Source organism: Vigna unguiculata, chromosome 3, assembly GCF_004118075.2.
Source record: "Vigna unguiculata cultivar IT97K-499-35 chromosome 3, ASM411807v1, whole genome shotgun sequence".
Classification (NCBI taxonomy): Eukaryota; Viridiplantae; Streptophyta; class Magnoliopsida; order Fabales; family Fabaceae; genus Vigna; species Vigna unguiculata.
In genome coordinates this window covers 27,566,346-27,576,129 of record NC_040281.1, presented here as the reverse complement: position 1 = coordinate 27,576,129, position 9,784 = coordinate 27,566,346, and the positions used below count along the sequence as shown (strand labels likewise).

General features: G+C 32.8%; 1 protein-coding gene across 1 annotated transcript; it reads right to left on the bottom strand.

The window, feature by feature from the left end:
- Window positions 1-288: 288 nt before the first annotated feature.
- Window positions 289-1,982, bottom strand: LOC114175758 (cytochrome P450 89A2-like). Its single transcript, XM_028060550.1, has one exon. The coding sequence runs from the start codon at window positions 1,876-1,878 to the stop codon at window positions 385-387; it is 1,494 nt and encodes a 497-aa protein (XP_027916351.1). The 5' UTR covers window positions 1,879-1,982; the 3' UTR covers window positions 289-384.
- Between the last annotated feature and the right edge of the window lie 7,802 nt (window positions 1,983-9,784).

Here is a 9,784-nt window from a genome sequence, read left to right as displayed (position 1 = left end):
GTAAAATGTAGATGTTATTTTAAAAGAAGATATGTTTAATAAATTACGGTAGGGTAATTAGAGAAAGGTTCTCCATAAAGAGGATATGTACCGTAGATATATAGCAGATATGTTGACTAAGCCCATACATAACTTAATTTGATGAATGTTTGCATAGCTTAAAACCCTTAGCGGTGACTTGGGAAAATAAGTAAAGGTGTTCGCATAACACTTTTCCTAGTCTTTTTGAATTTATGTCTCTGTACTTCTTATTGAAGAAATCTTAAGGCACATCAAAGCAATAAACCATGATCGCAATAAAACCACTGATCTTATCTATTATACATCATCAACTTATTTTCCAACTGATTTATACAATATAGTGAGATGTGTACATTGCAGAGTCTAGATTCTAGGAGAAAGATGAACTTTCAATGCATTTTTCATGACCACAGTGAACTCTTGTTTCTCTGACAAATCCACATCCCCACCCTCTGGAACCTTCCACTCAAAGTTCCAAACCAAATTGGCCACAAAGTATTCCAAATGAAGCAATGCCAGATTATAACCGGGGCAAATCCTCCTCCCTGCACCAAATGGCATCATCTTGATCTCTTTACTCCCTGTAATGTCAAACCCCTCATCACTCATAAACCTCTCTGGCTTAAACGCCATTGGATCCTCCCATACCTTTGGATCCCACCCCATCTCTGCCACCATGAAATTCACTGTCCTATTCTTAGGCACCACGTAATCATTCAAAACCACGTCCTCACTCACTGCATGCGGCAGCACAAAGTGCCCAGGTGGGTGACGCCTCAAACCTTCCAAAATCACAGCTTTCAGATAAGGCAGTTTCTGCAACTCCTCCTCTTTCACTTCCCTCTCTTCTCTCTCACCCAATACCTCCCTTATCTCATCCACCACCCTCTCTTGCACGTGCGGGTACTTCACCAAATTCGCCATGATCCACTGCAACGTAGTGGAAGTCGTATCCGTGCCTGCGTTTAAAAACTCATTACACAGCGTCACGAGTTCCTCTTCGCTGAGCTTGCGTTTCTCCTCTGGCAACTGCAAATCCAACAAAGTATCAACATACGAAACAACACCTTCCTCCTTGCCTTGCTTTTGCTTTTGCTTCCTCGCTCTTATAAGCGGAACCAGAACATCCTCTTGCTCCTTCCGGAGCCTCAACAACTCCTCCCAGAGTTTACGGAACAAAAGGCGGGTGACTCTGGGCCAGATATTGAAGATGTTGAAGCTTCTAATGCGCAGAAGCATCTGGCGCTGGACGCGCTCGATGTCTCTGACTTTGCGATCGTTGAGTCGTTCCCCGAAGCACATGAAGACGAGCAAGCAGAACATGGAGTATTGGAAGTGGTCGATGACTCTGACAGAGTTGTTGGATTGGGAGTGGGATTTGAGGTGCGTGAGGAGGGTGTGGAGGACCCAGTTGCGGATCCCGGAGAAGGACTTGAGGCGGGAGTGGTGGAGCATCTGGGAGGTGAGGTTGCGGCGGAGGGTGCGCCAGGTGGCGCCATAGGAGGCGGAGCTAATGTTGTGTTGGTGGGTGGTTATGATTTTTGCGGCGGCGAGGGCCTTGGGGCGATCGGAGAAAAGAGAACCATTTTGGACGAGGGCTTGGTGGGCGAGAAAGCGGTCGCGTATGAAGACGACGGGAGTTGTAGCAATGTGGAGAGTGAGAATGGGACCGTATTTAGCGTGGAGGGTTCGGAGAATTGGTTCGATTTGAAGGGATTCTTTTAGCCATATGTTTGAGATGATGGGTATATGTGAAGGGCCGGGATGGGTGGTGGCTTTGTTGCGAAGGGAGAAGACGAAGCGTCTTATTAGGACGCAGAAACACAGAGAGAGTATGATGAAGAAGAAGGGCGCCATGAGTGGTTTTGCGAGTGTGGTTTGTTGGGTTGATGATGATGAGTCAAACCCACTTGACAGACAGATAGATGGAACATGGATATTGTAGGAAGAAACGGATAGGATCGTGGTCTCACTCATTCAAATATATCACCTACTCTTTTTATTCTAAAATAAATACTGATTTAAAGGATAAAATGATAAAATAATTATTTTAATTTATAAATTATTTAATTTTAAATTATTGGTTATTTAAAAAATAAAAATAAAAATGTAGTTATTTTAATTTAATATGACAATTATTTAAAAGATAAGGTTAAAAAAATGTAAACAAAACAAAAAATTTCCTTTATATATTTCTTTATTTTTTTTTCAGTATGCAATTTCAATCTCTACCAAGGTATAATTGAAAATTCGCGTCTAATTAAATATAGATTATTAGTTTAGGTGAATAAGTAACTTAACATTCCAAAAAAATGATGACGTTATTTATAAGTTTTAATAGTTTTTTTATCTCTTTATTTGTACTTTTTTTTCAATTTAATCCAATCATTTGTAAAGATTACAAGATGATTTTTTTAAATAGTTATTTTTTTTTCTTCAAATTGATATTGATGCGTTGAGAAAATAACATTTTGGTATCATTTCTCATATAATTTTATAGTGCAATTTATTCTTTCCATTTAATTTTCACGTCTTTTTTTCTTCTGAGATAGGATAGAACCACTATGTAATTGCCTCCTAAATCCATCAACACCTTCACTATCATAATTATTTTCATCCCCTTCTTTTCGAACTTCTTTCATTTTCCCTCTATATTTTCCCCTTTCCCTCTCATAAGCTAGGTTTATTTAGAACCAAACCAAGAAAAAGAAATTAGTAAAAACCAATCCAAAATACCGACAATCGATTAAAATATGACATTTTTAGATCGATTAGGATATTTTATTTTCAAAACTAAACGATATAGTTCAAATTGCGATTTGAAACTTTAAAACTGATCCAAATCAGGCTGAACCAAAATTAATAACTTAAATATTACATTACATATTCTTTCAACCAATACTAGACATATGTATACAAAATAAAAGTCTAATATGCATAAGTTGATTTCTGCTTATAAAATTGTGATAGAGGAGTAATATGATATATTTAATATATGGTAAAGAATAGTCCCTTGAAGATAGAGTAGGAGAAAGAAGAAGAATAAATAATATAAGAAGCATAATAAATAAATAAATAAATTTTAAGTAAATTTTATAAGAGGAAAGCTTAAAGAAGTTGGAAGATATAAGAAAGTAAAATAACTTATATAAATTTTAGAGATTATAAAATATTCTAAGAGCGTTAAAGAATATTTTATAATATACTAAAATTACAGATGATTGATTAGAGACATAAATATGCATATGTATAAAAGTAACTACCTTCACATGTCACTTATAAGTGTATGTGATAGTTGTAAGTACTTCATATATCCCTCTCATGTGTTTGGACATAATTTAGATGGTAAGAAGACACACATGAAGAGTTTCAAACTTACACATGCCATTCTCAAGTATATATAAAAGTTGTAATTACCTCACATGCCTCTTCCATTTAAGGAACACCCATGTGACTTGGAAGATATAAGAAAGTAAAATAACTTATATAAATTTTAGAGATTATATTTTATAATATACTAAAGTTACAAATGATTGATTAGAGACATAAATAAGCATATGTATAAGAGTAACTACCTTCACAAGTCACTTGCCAGTGTATGTGATAGTTATAAGTACTTCATATATCCCTTTCATGTGTTTGGACATAATTTAGATGGTAAGAAGACACATGAAGAGTTTCAAACCTACACATGCCATTCTCAAGTATATATGAAAGTTGTAATTACCTCACATGCATCTTCCATTTAAGGAGCACCTATGTGACTCATGTACCCACCTTTTGTGTTTCTTCTTTTATAAGGAAACTACATGTCTATCATAAAATCAAGGAATCACTTATGTGTCAATCAATATTAGAAATTAACTAAGTTTTTGTTCTTATAAAAAAAAAAGCACAGATCCTAAGGTGGAAAGGATGGGTTGCCTAGGAAGTCGACCTTTACCTCTGAGGAATGATCGCTAAGTATGCTAAAGAATGTCAAGGGGAGATCCACCTGTAGAAGTTCTCCAATGCTCAAGTCATTAAGTGTAGAAGAAATTATGAGTATATGAATTAGTACTTTAGATAGAATTGGTTTGTATTTATTGGCTATTTTAGGTCTGGGTTGAAGTATTGATAAGTGTCTAGTTTACTTAGTTTTACATATGCTTTTGGCACTTATAATGCATGAAGTTGATACATTTCCTTGTAAAACATACCCCTTTTACTTAGAATTACAAAATGAGGAATAAAGAAGTAAGAGAATTGGAAAACTAATGGGTTTATGGTGATTTTGCAGAAATTTTCAAGAAACTAAAGAATATTACGTTGAGCCTCAAAGCTGACGTTGAGCACCAAAAGGTGGTCTAGCAATGATAAAACTATAGCCCTTATGTCTGAGCAACGATATTGACGCTAAGCCTCAAAGAGGAAACTTTCATTGTAAAGAAACTTCAAGCACCAAAATTGGTAGCTAGGCTTCATAGAATCTCATTAGCAGAACTTTGTCTTTAAAAACAAATCTGAAATAAGTTTGAAAGAACATAACACTGAATCAAGAAGAGATTTTTCTGAGAGATTGAGATATGTAGATTTCTTGCATTCTTGGGAGATCATTCTATCGAGCATTCAAGAAAATTTGTGATGGATTCAATCTTGGATGGTCAAGCCTGGCATTAGGATAAAGTGTCACATCTGCACATTCATAAGGTGTATTCGTTCCTTGGTTTCTTTTTGGATTATATTTTTGTTCACTATTAATTCACTGTGTGAGTGAAGGTATAGTTGCAATTGTGTGGAGACATTACATCTAAGGGAAATTCTTGATTTGTAGATCAAACTCCTTGGTCTTTAGGGTCTTAAATTATATAGGTGATATTGTAATTCTTGTAACTCTACTGATTTAGTGAAATCCTCCTAACCTAAGCTTGCTTAGAAGAAGACTGAACGTAGATTCATCTTGAATTGAACCAGTATAAAAATTACTGTGTTCTCTTACTTCTTTCATGTTTTATCCCATTCCTAATTGATTGAATTAGTCCATTAACACAGAATTGAAAAATTGTTTATTGGGTTTATAAAAATTGAAGATAATTTTAAGATTCCCTTAAAATCAGTGAAAGATTAAATAACCAATTCACCCCCCTCTTGGTTGGGTTATATTAGAGACATTTGATTTAACACTTTACATTGTTAGTTATTTAATATATGTTACGAATTTGCTATTCGTGTTAGTGATTTGATTTATACTTATTGTTTTGATAACTTAATCATTAATCTTACTTTACCGACTTAAATTGAATTGAAACTAGTTTAAGCATAGATCTAGTCAAATTTCTTAATGTTGCTAGGAATAAATCTAAGTACTTTAGCTGAGTATGTAGTTTTATTCTTAATGAAAGGAGTCGTTCAATTAGGGGTTGATGAATCACATTGAGTTTGATAACCTTAGATTCTAAATATATGGGATGAGTTTAGAATTACCATAAAGAGCACTTTCAGGAACACTAAAGTAATGAACTTAATATACAACGAATCAATAACAATGTAATAGAAGAGGATTAGCCAAATTCAATCCAACATTCTTCTCAGCATCAACTACATCAATCATTAAGCAATTTCTGTTCTTAAATTTGTCAAACTTTACTATAGTTTCTTTGCAAATTGAAATAGATCATAAGCCATTGTTTTATTCAAACCAAATCCTTATGGGTACGACTTTGTTGTGTTATAATTGAATCTAGTGCACTTGCTGGAAAAGTTAAATCCATACTAGAATCTCAACAAGTATACAGGAGATATTTAAAATAAATATGATTATTTATTAAATATTTATCATTTAATCAATTATCACCATATATATATATATATATATGTACCCACTTGTATCTAAATTATATGAAAATATGCATTTATAACATAACAATATAAATCAAATCAAATCGGATGTAATTCAATCAATCAATGTCTCGAACTCAAGTTCGTTAAGATAACTTTGTTAGGACCTATCACAATATTTGAGGTATTATCCTTTTTGGAGTTCAAAACTTTATCCCGAGTAACGACAATGAAGGTTGAGAAGCTTGTGTTTATTAAGTGAAATAAATATTAAAAAGTACAATACTTATCATATTTGTATAACTTTCACAACACTCCGGGTGAAAAGTCAATGCATGTTATTAGGTGAAATATATTTTAAAATAATAATTCCAATACTTCTTTAAATAACTTACAAAAAGGTTATTAAAATTAAATTTTGTATAATTAAGTTTATGAAATATAATTTTACAAAATTCAACCTTAAATATATATATTATTTCATCTTATAAACATATAATTTTTTATCCTCCCAAACAAAAAATTATCACAAAATTAAAGAAATCAAAGAAATGAAAAAATTAAACCTAGAAAATATTTAACCATATACTTCTAAATTTTTCATATTCATTTAAAAAAAAAACTTAAAACAATTAAAAAATATATTAACACACTACTTCTAATATTTCTAACATGATCTTATATTTAATTTTATTTTCTTTTTTCATTATTAATTTTTAAATGAAATTCAAAAATAATAAAAAACAAATGGGGGAGAAGTGAGGTTGCGCACCCCGTTGACAACATTTAAGTGAAGTCATGTACCCCACTGATAAAATTACAATGAAGTTGTGCACCCCCTACGACTTGCCTAATGAAAGTCGTCAACCCCCACAACTTTCAATTCAAATTGAATGTTGTCCTAATACTACAAGAAATTTGGTTATTACCTATGCTTCGAAATCATAGTTAATGAGAAGTTTTATTAGGTAATTTGATATTATTTACGAATTACTTACGAATCCTATTCCAAAGGTAATAAATGCATTCTTAGGTAACTTACCTATGAATTACCTATGAAAATATTCATTAGTAATTACCAACATAATTAAAGCGTCAAAAATTATTTACAAACATTACCTATGAAATACAATGTCGAAAAAATTATTTACAAAAATATCATGGGAAAGGTACACATCCCAGTACTCAAGTTACCTACGAAAAGCTTCGTAAGTAACTTACCTACGAAAAGTTTTGTAGGTAATAAAAAAACATACAAATACAATAAACAACTCAAGTAACATTTTTAAAAAGTTGCCTACTTTAGTAATATTTAAGGCAAATTTGCCTAGTTATGTAAAAAAAAAAAAAACTATAAATATCTTTTATTGAAAGTCTTCATATGAATTATAATTTCATCTAAAACTTACTCATAACTAACAATTATGAATTTTTTCGTTTTTCTCTTCCTTAAATATTTGGTAGGACCATCATTGCAATATGCTCATTTGCTTGGTGACAATTTCGAATTTGAATTCTCTTACTGATTTTTCTATATTGTGCCTTTAAAATATATTGATGGATATTATTTGATGTTTTAAAATATATTTAAATAATTTTTAAAGTATCAACATCAATGTAATTTAAAGACATATCAAAGGACAATACCAAAAAATCCAGTAAAGAATTTAGACTCCAAAGTTTCGAATTCAACTCTTTCTCATTTCCAACAATACTTTACTATGTATATACCTACACATGCTAGCAAAGCTCAGATACCACTAAAATATGACATGGACTATTCATCTTAACAAAGCAAAATAGAAACTTGTAAAAAGCAAACACATAACAAATCTCACAGTATAGTGGTGCTATAAACACTGAAGTATCTATCTCTCTCTCTCTCTCTCACAGTATATATTGGTTTGTTTACATATATAGGACAAATTTGCTGAGATATTATAGAAATAGGCAAGTCAAAAAATATTATTTGGCATGAGATGAATAAACAGGAGTTATGAAGACTTCAACTTCAAATGTACATAAGTTATCAAGAATCATGAGGACTTCAGTTAGTACAAAAATTGTAAGGACTCTTGACAACTTCAATACAAAATATTAACATTAAAGTCTTCATGACTCTTTGATAAAAAATGCAATGAAGCTTTGAGGTTTCGTTGGTTTTGTTAATTCTTTATCTTGAATTCGTGGAGTGTATGTGGTTCATCTGTTCATGCTTAATTTACAAATTAGGTGCATTTGTTCGTGTTGAGTTGTGTTGATGCTTAATGTATGTAGCTTGGCTGTCACAAGTTCATAAATGTATGCATTGCTTAAATGTGTATTGAAACTAGTTTGTAATCTTCACTTAGTGGGTTATTTTCTAGTGGATTGAGAGTGGGCAGAGATGTGAATTTGGTGACCTATGATAAGTGGAATTGAATTTGAATCAAGGAGTTAGTACATTTTAATCATTATTTTGTTTCAGTTAATCTGTTGTTAGCATTTTTTCAGTACTTGAATATGCCAAACCGCCCCCTCTCCCCCCTTTGTTGTGTTGAGTTTAATCTAGAAAGTTTGATTGAAAACAATGGTCACTAGGAGACGACCTTGGGTTAACTCCTAAGTACTATATTTATCTGTTTAATTTGGTTGGGTACGACCTCGATTAATTACCCTTCAAAATTGCCCTTAAGAATGTAGATAGAGATCTATTGACTACCTTAGTTTGCCCATTAGTTTTTAGGTGACAAGTGGTAGAAAAAGTCAACTTAGTCCTTAATCTAGACCACAAGGTCCTCCAAAAGTGATTAAGAAATTTAGTATCCCTATCCGAAACTATAGTACGAAGTAATCCATGAAGTCTAACCACATCTCTAAAGAACAACCTTGGAACATTACTTGCATAATCAATTTTGTGGTAGGGTATAAAGTAAGTCATTTCACTAAAATGATCCACCACCACAAAAATTAAATCAAACCCCTAGCAGTTCTTGGAAGCCCTAGGAAAACGTCTATGCTTTCCTCCCAAGGGGTAGAAGCAATAGGCAAGGGAGTATAAAGACCATGAGGCATTGCTTTAGATTTGGCTTGCAAACATATGATACACTAATAGCAATACCTTGGGACATCTCGCCTCATATGAGGCCAAAAGAATTTTTCCTTAAGAATATTTAGAGTTTTATCTACCCCAAAATGCCCCATGAGTCCCCCATTCATGCATTTCTTGAATAAGGAGATTTTTATGTGAACTTTGGGGAATACAAATACATCCTTCTTTAAACAAGTACCCCTCATTCACATAGTAACCTCCTTGTGGTTTATGCAAACATTCTTCATAAAGGGTGGAGAAATCATGATCTTGTGAGTATAATTCCAAAATGTTATTAAATCCAAGAATTTGGGCACCAAGTTTAGCAAAGAGTGTATGCCTTCTAGATAAAGCATCAACCACTATATTTGTTTTGCCCTTCTTGTATTTGATTACATAAGGAAATTACTCTAGAAACCCCATCCATTTTTTAGCATGTCTTTTGTTGAGCTTGTGTTAACTCTTCAAGTATTGAAGTGACTCATGGTCACTATGAATGATAAATTCCTTGGAAACAAGATAATGTTCCCAAGCTTGAAGAGCCCTCACAAGTGCATACAATTCCTTGTCATAAGTGGGATAATTGAGAAAAGCACCATGTAATTTTTCACTGAAATATGCAATAGGATGACCTTCTTGCAATAATACCACACCTATACCAACTCATGAGGCATCACATTCTAGTTCAAAGGTTTTTGTAAAGTTTGACAATGCTAGAATGGGTTCCTTGGTCAACCTTTCTTTCAACTCACCAAACTCCTTTGTTGTTTTTGCCCACATAGAAATGTAAATCTTTTTTCACTAACTTATTGAGTGGTGAAGCTATACTAGATAAATTAAGAACAAACCTTCTATAGAAACTTGCCAGACCATGGA